Here is a 16,642-nt window from a genome sequence, read left to right on the forward strand (position 1 = left end):
TGTGTGTGTGTGTGTGTGTGTTTGCTGAAGCATGATGTAGGTCAGTGCAAACTCATTCATGCCTGAGGTTGACAAGAAACACACTGACACCCATGTGTCTCTCTCTCTTATGCACATGCGCACGCACACACACACACACACACACACTCTTTCTTATGAAAGATATTAGAACAGACTACACATACGCAGACACACACAGAGTTGGTGTCACAGGTCTGAGTGACCCACAGCCCTACATCCACAGTCAGAGCTCAGACAACACAACAACACTCCATCAAATGTATTGATTACACTGTATAATGACTGAAGAAAACACTTGATCGTGATTGGCCAGATGCAGTGTCAGCAGCTTAAACACTAATAACAGTCATCAGTGTGTGTGAGCGCTGCTTAAAGTCACAGTGACTCAGTGTTAGTGAGAGTGTCTTCTGTAACGCACCATGTTTGTGAGTGACACTGAATATGTGGACAGATTATCATCATTCACATTCAGTTCAGTCATGTTCGGATCAGGACGACAGGATAAATGACTAATGAACACTTCCTCCACTGAAAATGTAAACAAAGTTACAGCTGACTAATCCCACACACACACAAATCTGACACTTTCGCTTGATAATTAACAACTGTGAAAATTGTTACGATTAATTTTTTCCATCAGTTCTGTTTTCATTCCTCTGCGTCTCTAAGCATCCATCAGTTCAGTCCCTGTCCTCAGACAAACTGCCTTCACCAGACAAACTAATAACAGAACATCAGCCTGTGGAGAAGCAGCCTCCATCAGCAGCAAACACAGAGACACCACCCTGAGCTCCAGGAAATCACGATGGTCATTTTTCACTGTTTTCTGATGTTTGCTCCATTGTTTATGTTGTGTCAAACAAATAGCCGAGCTGACCCGAGTGTCTGAGTCCAGACCTGGAGCACACAGAGCCCGCTCTCACGTGCACCCTGAGTGACAGGCATACAGAGACGGCTGCTGAAGAGACACACAGACGGTAAAACCTTCATGGATTCACCAGCCCACCGATGTGGCGGGATTTCTCCTGACGGTCAGTCCGTCTGTGACAAATGAATCAGCTGTTTATGTGTTTTGAGACAGTGAGAGCGGGGAAAGGAGGGCTGAGCGAATCTACAATGAAATAAGATTTGACAAATTTGAAGCAGGTAAAAAATAGAAAATCAATGAGTAGTTGATGTTGACATTGCATCAGGCCGCCACAAATAAATCAACCACGGAGCTGACTCCCATTTTTCTCCATTCTGTTCTCTGCCTCCACCTCTTTTTCTTTTCTTCCCTCCTCATCTGTTCAGTTTTCTCCACCATCTCCCTGCATCCTATCTTCATCACATCGTCCTTACATCTCTCTCTCTTTCCCATCAGCCATCTGATGTTCTGTTAGCAGTGACCTAGTTGGAGGGCTGCCTCCTCTGGCCTGAGGGTAGGGCAGAACAACACACACACACACACACACACAGCTGCTTTTTTCCCTAATTCAGACTAAATATATGGGCTCCATGTACATGAATCAGATCAGTTCTACATGGAGTCATATGCACGCTCTGATTCCTCCGACCTCTTTTCTAATCAACATTCCTGCTGTTCATTTTTATCCTGTGTTACTAAACAAATACAAACAAGACAAAAATTATTGGCAACCATCCTGATATGCGATTAATCATCTACATAATTCCTCAAGCAACAGTAAAAAAAAGCCAAACATTTGCAGATTTCTGTTGCTTGTCTTTGTTTATATCATTGTAAATTAATATTTTTTAGTTTTTGGATTTCTGGTTGAACAACACCAGACATTTGAAGACGTCACCTTCAGGTCGGAGAAATTTTTTGATAGATTTTCGATGTTTCAAACTGAAGCCAGCAACAAAAGAAAGTTGGTCGCCTGTCTCATGCACAGACGGGTATTAACAGAGCAGTGCGTGTGTGCGTGTGTGTGTGTGTCTTTCCTACATCTGCAAATTACAGACCTGTCAGTCACATGGCCTCTACTCACCAACCATGTGTGGAAGTGTGTGACAGAAGAATCTGTGTGTGACACACACCTCGTAACTCTGTATAAAAGCCATTCTCTCTGGAACCAGATCCAACAAGTCCCCAGTCTGAGCCACACATCCAAAACGCATGCATGCACGCACGCACGCACAGAGGTCTGTTTGTACCTTGTTCAGAGAGAGACGGCCACCAACGGCCAACAGCTTTTACCGTACAAGGACAACTCCTTATCCCTCCGAGTGTGTGAGTATGTGTGAATATGTGTGTGTGTGTGTGTGTGTGTGTGTGTGTGTGTGTGAGACAGAGCTGCTGCAGGAAGTTATTTCCACTTCAAATAGAAATTTCTTACATGTCAGCTGAATAGTTAATGTACAGAAAACTAGACGTGCTGATGATCAGTGAATCGTTTACACATCAAACATCCTCCAGGTTCAGCTGCTCATGTGATTCATGTGATTGTAGGACATCAGCTCAGGCTTTACGAAACTAATAACTGTTTTCTGACATTTTGTAAACCAAATAATTAATTGATTAATCAAGACACTAATGAGCAGATTAATCCATGACGAAAGCAATCACTGACTGCAGCTGTACTCTTCATATTTTTATTTTGATGATTCATCTAATTTTTGTTGCGAGACACAACTTTCCTCTGGTTCTTGTTAGAACTTATTCTGGGAAATGTAGGAAATGACTAACGGCAGTAGATGGAGATGAGGCAGGCTGAGTCAAAGTTCATTCTTCTTCAATGTTCACCAAATAAACTAATAATTTAAAACCGATCCTCTTTTATTATGGTCAAATAATAATGGAAAATGCTGACATTTTATCACTTCTTTGTCAGGATTTCCCTTCTGTATATAACAATACTTCATAGTAATATCATTGCTAAATCAACATGAAATGGACCAGTGGACGGGTCACTGACCAGGGCTACAGGCCTGGAGGCCCAGGGGCCACTAGGTCAGTGTTAATATTTCTTATTTGAAAGTAACAATTTACTTAAAAGACTACAAAGACACACAAAACAACCACATTTTTCCTAAGATCAATTCAAATCTTGTCCAGTGTGAGTTGCTGAGCTTCCGAGCTGCTGTCTTCTAACAGCCAACTCATCCACAGAAAGCAAGAAAAATTATTCAAGATCTTTGTGAATGAAATTAAAGAGGTCTTTTATAAGTGATCTGTTGGAGGGAACTGCATTCAGGGCGTTTTAAGACTTCTCCTGACTGTTAGAACGAGCTGAACATCACAGAACACAAACACATTAAAAAGCAGTTTTGCTTTAACAGAAAAATGTGACATAATGTCAGCTCAAACATGTGATCAGCTCAGGTTTGCCAAGCTTCTGATCACAAACCCATCTTTCCAAGCACTCAGCCTGTTTCGCCCCCGCAGGAGCTGTTCCTGGCACCAGCACTGAAGGTGGAGGCTGATACTCAACTGGAAAACCAATCGCCATGGTTTCCAACTCAAAACACACACACACGGCCAGTGTCCACGTCCTGCCTCCTGCAGTGGTACCATGTGTTTTCAATGAGCAGCAGGAGGTCGAGTTACATTACGACCACCTCTGCTGACAGCTAACTGGTACCAGCTGTCGAGGACCCAGAGGGAACAAAGCAGGACGGGACCAGGGGTGGGGGTGTCTGCACATGCTCAGTGCAGGCTCGCTCAGGGGCCTCAGTGAAGAAAAGGCACAATGTTTAAATCCCAAGTTCGGTTTAATGAAAAATAACTGACTAATGGAGGCAGAGACTCAACTCGTTTTCCTGCTTCAGTTCCTTCAGTTGCACATCACATTCACTAAGTGATGTTAGATTTATTTATTTATTTTCTTTGCCTACATTCTTACAAACTGTCAACATATTTCAGGTTTCTCTCTACAAAGAAAAGATAAGCAATTTAAGGCTCGAACTCGGAAACATGCAGCTTCAAGCTGTCAGTTTACAAACCTACAGCACACGGAGGAGGTGTGGGTGGTGTTATATTGGACCACCTGGTAACAGAGCATTTAAAATAGACAAACACACAGAGACAATGTTAGGAGACTGGATGTTTAACACATTAAACTCTACAAGTTAAAGCTCCACAGTCTAAAGGCAGATGTCCATGTGTTTGTGATTATAAAGCAGGTCTAGGTTCTATATTAATACTGTGAAAGTATCAAAGCCTCAGTCCACAGAGAAATGCACACAGCCTGTATTCAGACACTGAGCCTTAAAACCAGCCGTCAGGACTTCTGCAACTTTGTGATGTCACAACAAACCAGTCACCGCCCTCAGCCACGCCCCAAGCCCCGCCCACCTGGACACAATCTGGCAGGATTTGGTTCAGAGACCTCTGGTTACAAGAGCTGATATGGATATCAAAACTTCAGATAAAACACAGCAAAAGTGTAAAATATGGGACCTTTAAGGTTCCCGTGCAAGTTTTAGGAAAATTCCTTTATTATATTTATGATTAACAGGACTGCAACTAACAGCTATTTTCATTATCTAATAATCAAATGATTATTTTCTGGATTAGTCAATTTGTCTATGAACTGTCAGAAAATACTGAAGCATTTCTTTTCCCAAAGTCAGTGAAAAAAACAACAAACCCTAACCAGGAAATGTTTGGTATTCTTGCTCAAAATAGTTGCTGATTAATCGACTAATCAACTAGTCAACTAATTGTTGAAGAGGTGTTCCAGACACTTTTCCTGAACGATAATAAATCAGGAACTATCTGATCAGAGTATAAGTAAACCAGATTCCCTGTCTGACTGATATGAACAGTATTATTAACAGTATAATGACAGACAGCTGCCCTGCATTAAAGACATCCAGACAGATTTAATCTCGACAGGGGCTGAGACCGCTGTGGCCACTTTATCCAGGAGGGGGCCACACAGCTAAGTAGGGCTTAACATGGGTGAAGCCTGAATCCAAATATTTAGCCCATAAAACAGGATCAACAGCACAACTGGGTTATGTAACAGCTCCCCTCATCTGCTGCAGGGGGAATGTAGGCCATCCACTGGGTCCTGAGCTGTTTGGCCCCATTTGGACATGAATTAATGAAGGAGAAAAGAGGTTTGTTTTCTTGAGAGGACGTGGTTTGAGGGGCTGAGAGGACAGAGGAACTGCTCACAGAGACAGAGGAGGGTGTTACAAGTTATTTAACAAGCACAAAGGAACCAAGGGTGAAAGAGCTGGAAAGGAAGGAAGAAGGGAAAAGGAAAAGTGGACAAAGGAAAGAGACAAGATGGGAAGGAAGAAACAACAGAGAAGGACGAGAAAGTGAGAGAGTAAAGGAAAGAAAGAAAAAGGAGAGAGAGAAGGAAAGATGTGAACAAAGGAAAAACAGTTCAATCATTCCTTCATTATTCAATATTAATTAAAGTGTCCTCGCGCCTTTGAAAAGACAGACGGCTAATGCAGCCCGTTCATGAGTGACAGGGAAATTCATGGACAGGTGTGTGTATAGAGCCAACTGAGGGAGAACAGTTGTCCATAACAGCCTCGCCTCCCACGTATGAACCACACACACACACACACACACACACACACACACACACACACACACACACACACACACACACACACACACACACACACACACACACGCTGCGTTCATGTCTCCGTGAGCGAATGAAGGAGGAGGACAGCAGCTATCGGACCGGCCAGGTTACAGTGTAAAGAAAGCTTGGTCCTGTTAGCTTGTTAGCTGTCACATAACAACCACGACTGGAACAAAAGATGATCAACAGAAAATTAACTGGCAACTATTTTGATAATTGATTAATTGTTATCTCATTTTCAAGCAAAAATGTTGAATAATTCCAGATTTTTTATTTTTATTTGTCTGTGAGCAGTTTCTGCTCTGCTGGTGCCTTGTGTGGTTTAAAGTGTCTTATGATGCCGCTGCAGAGCCTGGAGGGATTATTTCACCTCAGGAGGTTCACCCACAGCACTGACCAGACTACTTTCTCCTTCCATTCATAACATAACATCAAACTCTGTGAGCAGATTATATAATTAGGGTGAGAAAAAATTATTATCAACCAGTAATTCGGCATTTCCAAGATAAATATGTACATATTTGTGCTGTCATTTGCCTTTTGACCTACGTTAAGATTTACAAATTTAAATCCATTAAATAAAATAAAAATTTCAAGATTTTTGTCTTTTTCTAAGGCTGAGACCACACTTACATCTATAATTACCAGTAATTTTCCTCCATTAACAGATGGTTTGCATGCCAGGGCCTGAAAGCCATGGATCTACTCTACATCATGAGTCTACGTAATCTGATTAATCACAAGATGGACCTGGTGTTGTCGAGGGACTCAGGTTCATATCATTCCATCATGCACATCCTGTAATGAAAGGCTTTAATTTCTTGATCTGTCTGACCAGCAGTCAACAACCTGAAGATGCCGAGTTTACTATCACAGAAAACTGGGGGAGAAAGCAAATATTCACATCAGACAGGCTGGAAACAGTGTTTTTAAAAGAACTTTGTGTGAAAGGTTCATGCTATAATTTACCAAAGCCCCAGATGGTGATATTCGAATTGCTAAATAAATAAAAATGTAAACAATCAAATATGATAAAAAAAAGCAGCAAATCATCTCATCTGAGAAGCTTTAAACTTCATTTTTAAGGTAGTTTTGCTTAAAAATTACAGAAAAAGTAACGGTCGAACAGATGCCAACTGATTCTCTGATGAACGGGGAACCGATGCTGCACACCGGGGGGAGACCAGACTAACCAGTGTCCCGCCTCGCCAGACTCCCTTTGAGAATCTCCATATTTCGTTTTACCTGCTTCTCTGCATATGTCACACCACTTGTAGAAGATGTTTGAAGACATTTTACGAATAAACACGACTCCTTCCTTCATTCGGCTCACGTGGAATGAATCAACGAACATATTATTAAGTAAAATGTCAACTTTTACAACTAAATAACTTAATACATGACATTCCAACAGTCACGTTTTACCTCAGCACTGCCCATTGCGGCGCAGGGTAAACCAGTTATAAAAGTTGAATTTTTGTAAGAACAGAGGTGTTTGTTGGATTATTTGTCAGCCGAATTGGCTTTAAGGTCCCAGGTGTTCAGAAACGCCAGTTTTTAAACTGAATGTGACCTGAGTTCTGTCTCTCACGCAGAAGCTGCCGGTTTGATAAGCGGAGCTCGTTACGGTCAGTCCGTCACTCCCCGCTCGCGCTACCTGCCGGGTCACCTGGCCTCACTGCCGGAGCTCGGCGCCTCCACACTCTCGCGTACCTGGACATAATTGCTTTCGCAGTACTGCGCCACCCTGTCCAGGTTGGCGAAGCTGTCCAGCAGCGCCCTCCGTCCCGCGGGGATCTCCTCCTCCAGCAGCATCTGCAGCTCCGCCATCTTCACACGCGCTTTACTACAGCTCGCGCTGCGGCGCGTCCTGCTGCCTTCAGGTGCTGCGGGAAATCTGGGACGGGGGGAATTTTCTGTTGCACTGGAGTCGATGCGATGTGACTTTCACGGGAAGAGGATCAGCTGGTGCCAAAATCTGTGATGCAACTCGGGACATTTACTCGAGAACTGTGCTCAAGAGGTTAAATTTTTCTTTACTTGAATATTTCCATTTTTTTACTTCTAGTCCAGTAGATTTCAAGGGGAAAATGTTCATACATTTACGCCAACTGTGGAAACAGCTGTGAAAACTGGGACAAGGTTCCTGGCACCTGCCTTCACTGTAGAAACTGTGATGTTAAGCTTTAATCAGTGGTAGAATCTGATTAATCACACTTAAAGTATTTTGAAATACTGTACTGAAGTACAGCTTACTTCATTTTTACACATAAAACATATGATCAGCTTATTAAATTTAGCATAACAATTCCCACTGTAATGTAGTGATGTATAAAATAGCATAATGGGAAATACTCAAGTAAAGAAGTCATATAAATACATCAAAACTGTACTTAGTTACTGATGAACCTAATGTCCCAGCTGAAGTTTGAAAGGTTTCACTGAGCTGTTTGGAAATAATCCTCCCCTCAAAACTCTCTCCACACCTGGGTTTTCATTAGGTGTCCCACAGGTACAGCTCCCTCCGGGGTCAGAGGTCCTTTATGCCAACAAGAGCTGGCGGTCCAGGCGAACCTCCATCAGTGTTGGTGTCCAACAGCAGTGAACGGATTACTGAACCATGTAGGGCTGTTGACAGGGCTCTGCAGGTTTGCCCAAATTAAATTTAAAACATACGAAGGCCCTTTTAATACCACACAGAATAGAGTACAATTTATTACCTGCTTCATGATCATACCGGCCAAGAATGAAAGTATGGTGGAACTGGAGGGACGATACGGCCCAGAGTTACAGTTAAAGAAGGATATAATAAATAATATAACACAATTGTTTTGGGGATTTAACAAGGACAATTACTGCCTATAACAAGCCAAAATGTGGGAATATTATTAATGTCGTTCTCTGACTGGACCCAGATCTGTAGGACATGACGGTGAACAACTGCTGTTCTAATGTGATCTTCAACATAGAGGTAACAGCAGCACACACATGCTTGATACACATGCTTTTTTCCTGCTGAGCTGCCTGTCTCTCAGAGCAGCGGCTCCACCCTGTGATAAAAACACGACAGCTGCTACTGTTCACATACTGCATTTCTTTATTTACAAAACCACTCCCAGGAAAACAAAGTGCTAGGTAATATACAGTACAAAAACATATATCAAACAAATAAGAAAACAGATTTTGACTCAGAGAGACAGAGACAGATAGAGAGAGAGAGACAGATAGAGAGAGAGAGAGAGAGAGAGAATGAGAGAGAGAGAGAGAGAATGAGAGAGAGAGGTTCAGGCTGGGATGTCCAGGTTCTCGTCTCCTCTTGGGTATCCCTCCACCTCCATCGCCATCAAAAACTCTGCAAAAGAAGAAGAAGAAGAAGAAAAACAAGATCACCACATTATCATGTTATTATGGAAACACACACACACAACACACACACTATATTTGCGGGTCCTCTGTGTTTAAACCCAGTAGGATATACATGTTCTGTACTGTGGCGCCATCTGGTGGTGATATTGACTGTCACCATGTCCTCACTGTTTTGAGCTGATACACTGAGATTCCTTTATCCTTTTTCTACAAAGACACTCGGATCCAGCCTGGACACGCAGAGTTAACAGGTGGAAACAACACTGAGTCCCTGAATTCATTTCCACCGGGAGCCTCGAGTCATATGGAAACAAAGTGTTGACATAAGAGGAGTTATTCCTGAAGTTTAAGTCCCATTTATTTTCCCCATATCCAATGTTAGTGACCCACAGTTGGAGCTCTCTTTGGGCTTGGATCAGCATGAAATTCTGCAATCACCAGTACAACAGACTTAAAACTGGGTTACTAAATATCTGATTATTTAATTTATAAAAAAGCAAACAAAAAAAGGTCAAAGGTACCATCATGTAGACATAAAACCTTTGAGGCAGACAGTAACTAAAACTCCCAGTGTGGATTTTGGTAACATCCAATCACTGAGCTTAAAATTCTGTCCTGTGAGCTGCTAATGGCAGGTGGAGAAAACTGAAGACACAATCTGGAGCTTCAGTCAGTTCACTGTCAGAATACCTTACCTGGAGTCAGTTTAACTCAGAGCTAACGGTGTGTCCTACCTTCAGTGTAGTCAATGTCCGGCCGTGTGGAGACGACGGCCCAGGCCAGCCCCACCAACAGCGCCACCACCAGGTTCACTACAATCCACGGTCGCAGGATCTGCTGCTCTGAACCTGGAGGCCTGGAAGAGGAGAGGGGGTAAGAGACCAGAGTCACAAACTGATGACGAGAAATAAGCACAGATCCAGATTTATCTGAAGAAATGATTTCATGTGTCGGAGATTTTTTAATGTTGTCATTTATCTTGTCTGTGTTTCTTTTTTTTTACAGTGATATTTGTGTTTTCAGAAAATGTCACCTTTGAGCTTCTTCTTTGTCAAAACTATGGTTTTTAATTTATTCTTTTTTTTTTTTTGGTTAGTTTTTTTCCAAGTTGACAATAAAAATGTTAAAAACAAAGGATCAAAGTTCTCACCACAGAGTCTCGTTGGCTGTGGGATAAAGGTTGATACGATCACTGGTCATTTGTTGACTGAGCGACAGAATCAGGGCTATGAAGTACACTGAAAACAAAGAGAGAAGTTAAAATGCTTCATCATCATCATCATCATCATCACCAGTCTGCCCTTGTCTTGTCTCACTTACAGAAAGAGGCCAGAACAGTAGGGTCCAGGGTGATGAAGCCTCTCAGGGCCATGGAGGCCTTGGCCAGGTTCACTCTGCAGGTGAGACCAAACACAGAGCTGTCAGTCGCCTTCTTGTTTATTTAAGTCCTTGATTAGTGCACAGGAGGAATCAGTAATCAGGTTCAACCACGGGACCCTTACAGACGTGTTCTCACTTTAAACTAAACCCCTCAATCTGTGAGATTTGAGGAAACCAGGACATATATCATATATTTATGACGCCCACAGACCCACAGACCTGTCGAAAGCAGACACGGTGCTGATGGCCAGCAGCAGGTAGTGCAGGGACTGGGCTGGGTAGGCCAGTGGGTGGTACTGCTGCAGCAGGTTGGGCAGCGTGGTCATCTGTTCGCCCGCCAGCACATACACTACGATGATGTTCCACACCGCGTAGCCGGCCAGGAAACCGTGAGAGAACAGACCTATCACCCTGCAGCAGACACACACACACACACACACACACACACACACACACACACACACACACACACACACACACACACACACACACAGGACAATATGTGAAAGAGGAGTTAGATAATATTACACCTGGGTCATGACTAATACTGCTCTCTGATTAGTTAGGTAACTGTTTAAAACAAGGATAAGAGCACCTCCAAGGTGGAGCTGATTGCTGTTGTGGGATTTATACTGTATGTATTCTGGGAAATGGAGTTGTGTAATTGCTTCCTGTGTGATGGAAACTTTGTGTGTGTGTGTGTGTGTGTGTGTGTGTGTGTGTGTGTGTGTGTGTGTGTATGTGTGACTCCAGACCTGAAGCTACTGTGGACCTTCAGAGCCACGTCTCGGGTGGTCCAGATCTGTCTGGGGTCCATGTATTCGTCCATCATCTCTGAGTGTCGGAGCTGCTCCACTCGCTCTGCCTGGAAACGCCCTGCACGGGTCAAAATGTCTGCAGTGAGCATTTGAGAGTGCTGAAGTGGAGCGAGGACGTAAACCAGATTGGTGTGAAGTCATTCTCAAGGCTGTGGTTAGTCCGGCACAGCCCAGGGCTAAGAGTGTCTGAGGTCAGGTGAGGTCAGGTGAGGTCAGCTGCCAGCGACCCACATAGACATCAGCTCTGCCTGTGATGGATTAAAGAGGCTGCTGGTGCCAACAGCAATGTGTTCTGGGTTACTGAGGGTTTAAAGAGCAACATTAAAATACCACTGAAGAGTAAATCAGATCCTTATATGAATTTATGTCATCATCATCATTTTTAATGATGCTGAGATTACATAAAATGAAAGAAATTCCTAATAAAAACAATTATGAAAAGCATATTTCTAAACTGTCCCAATCTTATCAGGGAATCGATATTGAAAGTGTGTTGTAGGTTATTCCATGAGTCTGGAGCACAAAAGCAGGTTCTGTTTTTCTACAGGAAACCAAGTTTCATCATGAAGATTGTTAATGAGAACTTTAAAAGTAAATTCATCATCAATCCAGATGCCTAAATATTTAAAATGTGGGACTCTTTCAATTTCTGTACCAAGTGTTAATATGAAATTTGCTTAAATCAATTTTCTCAGCTTTTGAAAACAACATATACTTTGTTTTTATCAGGATTGAGCGCAAGTTTAAGTTCAAGTGCCTCTTGAAAAGCATTAAAAGAAAGTTGTAGATTGACAATGGCCAATTGTATAGAATCTGCTCAACGACATAAAATCACATCATCTGCATACAAACGAATATTAGTTATTTAATGATAAAACAATAATTTTGATATCAAATGTGAAGAGGACTGGTTCTAAAATTGAACCCTGAGGGACCCTTTCATTATCGGTAAGAGAGCTGATGGAACATTTCCTGCTGTCCATCAGATACATGTAGGTAGTTTCGGAACCATCTGTAAACAATTGAGTCACAACCAATATCCAGTAGCTTTTGTGAGAGCAGGGCGTGGTCAATGAAATCAGAAGCTTTTGACAAGTTGATGAACAAAGCAACGCAATGCTTCTTTTCATCCATGTATAAGTGAACATAAATACATTACAACCTATTGATGGGTAATGAGAGGAGAAGTGCACTGTATAAACTGTGTCACTGCTTACATCACTCATCTCTTTTTCAGACTTTCCACTTTCTCTGCTATGAAACATATTTAATCAGCATACAGAAGGATGCTCATATTTAATTCATCCCACCACATTCCAGCTGATTAACGAGATCACCACCAGTAGCCCCCCTTCACATACACATACATACACATGTCCATGGTTAAACATATAGATTTTGACTGTCTCTGGTAGCCTTGTCTTCATCACTGTGCGACTGAGGCTGTAGAACCTGATTCACACTCACTGTTCCTCTCCACGAAGACTTTGCCGACCGGCTGGCTGTGTCCGTGGGGGGCGGAGAACAGGGAATGCTGGGGGATGGGGGACTGAGCGTCTGTGATGATGTCGTCATCTTCGGCTCCCAGGTCGTTGCTGTAGTGCTCCGTCGCCTTCGCCTTCCTGCCAGGTGATACAAGAAAGAGTGCTGAGGCCCTGAGGAGGAGTCAGTCCAGCACTTTGGTCCAGACTGAACTGTCTCAACAACTTGCCACTAAATTCCCAGAAGATGAATCCTGAAAACTTGGGTCAGGTTTTCTATGTGTTCTCTGGTTAATCAGATTTGGTACCCACCTCTTCCTCTTGGTCTTTCTGGTTACAGCCACAGTTGTCTCCTCTCCATCGGTGGCCGGCTCAGCCATGTCACCGTTTGGCACATCAGCATGCTCTGTTTCCTGGTCTGAGAGAACGTAACATGACATGAGGAGTTCATAAATGAAGAGTTATCATCATTACCACAGCTTAGTCATTTAAACAAACACACAACAAATCTATTTCTTACTGAGACATGTTTGTAAGGAAGAAGCTGGAACCACTTTCAAGTCACCCTGTCCATACTGTTGACCCTGAGTGGTTTATTAAAGGTCCCATATTTAACACTATGCTTCTGATTGGCTGACTGTTTTCTGAGTGATTGAATAAAAATATAGCATATTTAAGGTAAACAAAAACAAATCCTGCAAGGTTGGATGGTGGGTCCAGGTGGGCGGGGATTGGGGCGTGGCTGAGCGTGGTGACTGCTTTATTGCGACATCACAAAGTTCCAGTTCCTGTGTCTTTCTGTCTGCTGGAGTTCAAACGACATGAGTCTGAACTTGACAAACTGAGTATTACACACAGTTGTGTTGTGTTAGTTTGATGTAAATGTGCAGGTGCAGAATGAACAGGTGACACAGTTGAAGCTCTGATACCGATAGTGGGCGCCTTCTTTTTCTTCTTCCTCTTCTGTGGTGCTGGGTCCTGTGGCTCTGGGGTCAAAGGGTCTCTGCTTTCAGAGTGGCTCCTGTTGGCCCCTTCCTCCATCTCCACCTCCAGACCCACTGTGGAAGAGCATAATAGAGTAGTGTAGAGTAGAGTACAGTAGAGTGTTGTTCATAGACTCCTGTGTGTGTCACCTCTCACCTTCTCCCTGCTCCTCTCCATCATTGACCTCCTTCTTTGGCTTCTTCTTCTTGCTCTTGACGGTCGGCATGGTGACGGGTCTCTGTAAGAGGATCAACAGTTCAGTGAGTAATGAGGATGTTTCAGTGTGTGATCGACTGTGATTCGGGTCAGTCGGTTAACGTTTGTGTGTGTGATGTGGAGCCTGTTAGAGATAACTGGATTAGCCTGAGCTCTGAGGACCAGTGGTGGAGCAACGCTCAGGAAAAACTCCACCAAGACTTTTTAAAGGTTCATTTTGAAGGATATTTAAAAAGAGTTTGGTCCTGTTTGTTAGTAACAAATCACAGAACATCCTGGTTAGATTCATCTGAGCCTGCAACACTTTTAATCGAAGCTCACTAGCTTTGGGTTGGTTTGGGCTGCGGTGTCTTGATCCAGCAGAACTATAGAGTTTGAACAGTCAGAGATTGAAGCACCAGCCTTCAGATCCTCTTTCTCCACCTTTGTGGTTTTCAGCTCTGTATCTGAACCAGATGAAGGATTTTAGTCGTCAGACATCTGGATCTGAAGTTATCAGAGAAACAAGCTGAGGAAATGTTAGACAGGAGACTCTGTGGAGAATTTAGCTCCAGTCAAAACCTCCTGAACCACTGACACTGAAGGATCCAGACCAGGAGAAGCTCCCATGATCCCACGCTTTATCATAACAGCCAATGCCGTCTTTTGTTATTGTTTGATTGAGCGACCTCTAGAAGCAGAAGTTACAGACTGTGACTAAAATCCTTCATCTGGTTCAAACACAGAGCTGAAAACCACAAAGGTGGAAAAAGTGAATCCTAAAAATGTGACTTCATACTGGATCAAAGTCAATTTGAGCTTCTGTCAGACAAGAGCAGAAAGGATATGACATCACTGACAGGCGACCAATGAAACGGAGCGTTACCATGATTAAAATCACAGATTTCTGTTTGAGAAAAGATGGAAACATTTGCGAACACAACTCAACTACATACAGAGCAGAGGTCTCTTTGTTTATAAACATGTTACATGTTGTAACTTTATATGATCATACTCATGTAAGCTAGTGCTACCGCTACACAGCTGCACACAATAATAATATTTGACACACACCAACTGTGGAATATTCCTTGTCTGCTGCTATTTTTAATATCTATCTGTACAAACTATATATCTATACTACATTATATATGTATTTATCTATAATTTATCTTTTGTACATTTTAAGTATTTTTGCAGTTCTTTTGTACTGTCCACTTTGCTGCTGTAACACCCCAAATTCCTCCACTGTGGGTCTAATAAAGGACTATCTTATAAATCTTTTCTCAGTTCACTCAGGTTAACACTAAAACACAAACAATATGAAAACATGAGAGTAGGAATAAATATCAATTAAAATCAGTGTTATTTAAATTGTCTTATGTTGATGAATGATAACTTTGTTACCTTGACTTGATCCTGTTTAAAGATGCAATAACCTGGTTTATGTCATATAAGGAACTAATTGTTATTTCCAGGTGTATTTCAGAAGATCCGTGTCAGTGCTCACCTGTGCGCCCGTGAAGAGGAAACACTTCAGTCAGTCACAGCCTCCCTCTGTCTCTGATCTCATCAGGCTGAGGGACAGTGTCTTAGGGTGAGCCTCAGGACAAAAACTGTCCCTCCTTCACTTCGTCTCTGTTTCTTTGTCCTCGTTTCAGCCCGGACGGTGAATCAGAATCACTGCAGTTTAAAATCTTTAGATGAAAAACCTGAAGCATGAATCAAAGTGAGGACATGACACGAAGCAGAGAGCAGGAGCAGACGAGGAGAGGAGGCTCATTCACAGGTTTGAGACTCATCCCCAGGGGTTTAGAGTGGCAGGTGGATCTTGTGCTGAGCCGAGCTGTGACAGCCTCTGGGAGCTTTGTGATTGGTCGATCAGCTGTGATGTCACCAGCTGGCAAGGTTCCAATTCAGCCATAGATGCTAATAATCCCTCAGCTCGTTATTCTACAAAAAAAACATTTTTAAACATGTCTGTAGTTCCTACAGAGATGAACTGCATTCATATTGTTTGTTATTAATCACAGTTGCAGCCTGAATGATTATTAGTGATAGTGAGTGAGTGACAAGACAGAGGCGACACAACAGAGGGACATGATGCTGAAGTCAGACAGACGTTACAGTGATATCAAGGCTTAATTTTAACTCTATCTACATGGTAAGAAGCCACCACAACAGTTTGCATCAGTGTGAGTGATGTAAACAAACTGTAGTGACCTCCTGACCTCAGTCTGTTAACAAAGGGACATTTAAACCGGAAATTCCCAATTAAAGTCCAATATTCCTCAACGTAAAAATGATGGACTCCTATTTATTTCTTTTGTCGAACTACTACAACTCCCATGAGTCTCTATTCTGAACACTTCATCGTTGTAACTGTATGAAACTGTTGAAACTGAGCAGGTGTGCCGGTCCTGTCTGAGGTGAGGAGGTCAAAGGTAAAAATCCTCACACCACAGAAACCAGGCCAACACAATGAATCCTATTAGCCCCTTACCCTAACCTTAACCATCACACCTGAGAGCCTAACCCTGACCCTAACCTTAACCTAAACCTAATTCTAACCATAACTCTAAAACCAAGTCTTAACCCTCAACATGTGATTTGAAGGTGTCTCAAAAAGTGAGGACCGGCCAAAATGTCCTCACTTTCCCAAAATGTCCTCACTCTGTTAGTAAAATAGTTTTTTTGGTCCTTACTATGTAGCAAGTACAAGTACACACACACACACACACACAAACACAAATACACACACGCACACAAACACACACACACAAACATGCACACACACACACACATGCACACACACACACACACACACACACACACACACACA

At 42.6% G+C, this 16,642-nt stretch overlaps 2 protein-coding genes and 1 long non-coding RNA gene across 7 annotated transcripts in view; 1 reads left to right on the plus strand and 2 right to left on the minus strand.

Moving 5' to 3' along the window:
• The window catches only part of LOC139614964 (abl interactor 2-like), a 28,655-nt gene extending 21,233 nt beyond the window's left edge, over positions 1-7,422 (minus strand). For all 4 annotated transcript variants that reach the window (XM_071472669.1, XM_071472667.1, XM_071472668.1 and 1 more), the window contains exon 1: positions 7,290-7,422. In XM_071472669.1, the coding sequence (XP_071328770.1) occupies positions 7,290-7,406 (117 nt within the window). In that variant the 5' untranslated portion in view covers positions 7,407-7,422. The remainder of the gene's footprint in view (positions 1-7,289) is intronic.
• A 46-nt stretch (positions 7,423-7,468) lies between these two features.
• Positions 7,469-10,055, plus strand: LOC139614969 (uncharacterized). The gene is made up of 5 exons (XR_011687189.1): positions 7,469-7,599; positions 8,078-8,224; positions 8,492-8,547; positions 9,683-9,815; positions 9,948-10,055. It is a non-coding gene; the product is annotated as an uncharacterized lncRNA (long non-coding RNA).
• Positions 8,656-15,637, minus strand: LOC139614968 (transmembrane protein 237A-like). Of its 2 annotated transcripts, none has more exons than XM_071472673.1 (11): positions 15,311-15,637; positions 13,762-13,843; positions 13,551-13,679; positions 12,934-13,039; positions 12,608-12,762; positions 11,078-11,198; positions 10,542-10,733; positions 10,263-10,336; positions 10,093-10,180; positions 9,677-9,798; positions 8,656-8,928 (listed from the first exon to the last, which is right to left on the minus strand). In XM_071472673.1, exons 2-11 carry the CDS (start codon positions 13,829-13,831, stop codon positions 8,861-8,863), a joined length of 1,125 nt encoding a protein of 374 aa, XP_071328774.1. In that variant the 5' UTR covers positions 13,832-13,843; positions 15,311-15,637; the 3' UTR covers positions 8,656-8,860. The 2 variants fall into 2 exon arrangements, with proteins under 2 accessions (XP_071328774.1, XP_071328773.1); XM_071472672.1 differs by having other exon boundaries at positions 15,208-15,320.
• Between the last annotated feature and the right edge of the window lie 1,005 nt (positions 15,638-16,642).

This window comes from Trachinotus anak, unplaced genomic scaffold (assembly GCF_046630095.1).
Source record: "Trachinotus anak isolate AG129_WGS33_773 ecotype Australia unplaced genomic scaffold, CSIRO_AGI_Tana_v1 ptg000039l, whole genome shotgun sequence".
NCBI lineage: Eukaryota > Metazoa > Chordata > Actinopteri > Carangiformes > Carangidae > Trachinotus > Trachinotus anak.

Excerpts from the sequence above, each read along its gene's own strand:
- LOC139614968 (XM_071472673.1), bottom strand. The coding sequence starts at position 13,831 with ATGCCGACCGTCAAGAGCAAGAAGAAGAAGCCAAAGAAGGAGGTCAAT. Across the intron at positions 13,680-13,761 it reads TGGAGAGGAGCAGGGAGAAG|TGGGTCTGGAGGTGGAGATG; the intron begins GTGAGAGGTGAC and ends GCTCTTCCACAG. Across the intron at positions 11,199-12,607 it reads AGTCTTCGTGGAGAGGAACA|GGCGTTTCCAGGCAGAGCGA; the intron begins GTGAGTGTGAAT and ends TGACCCGTGCAG.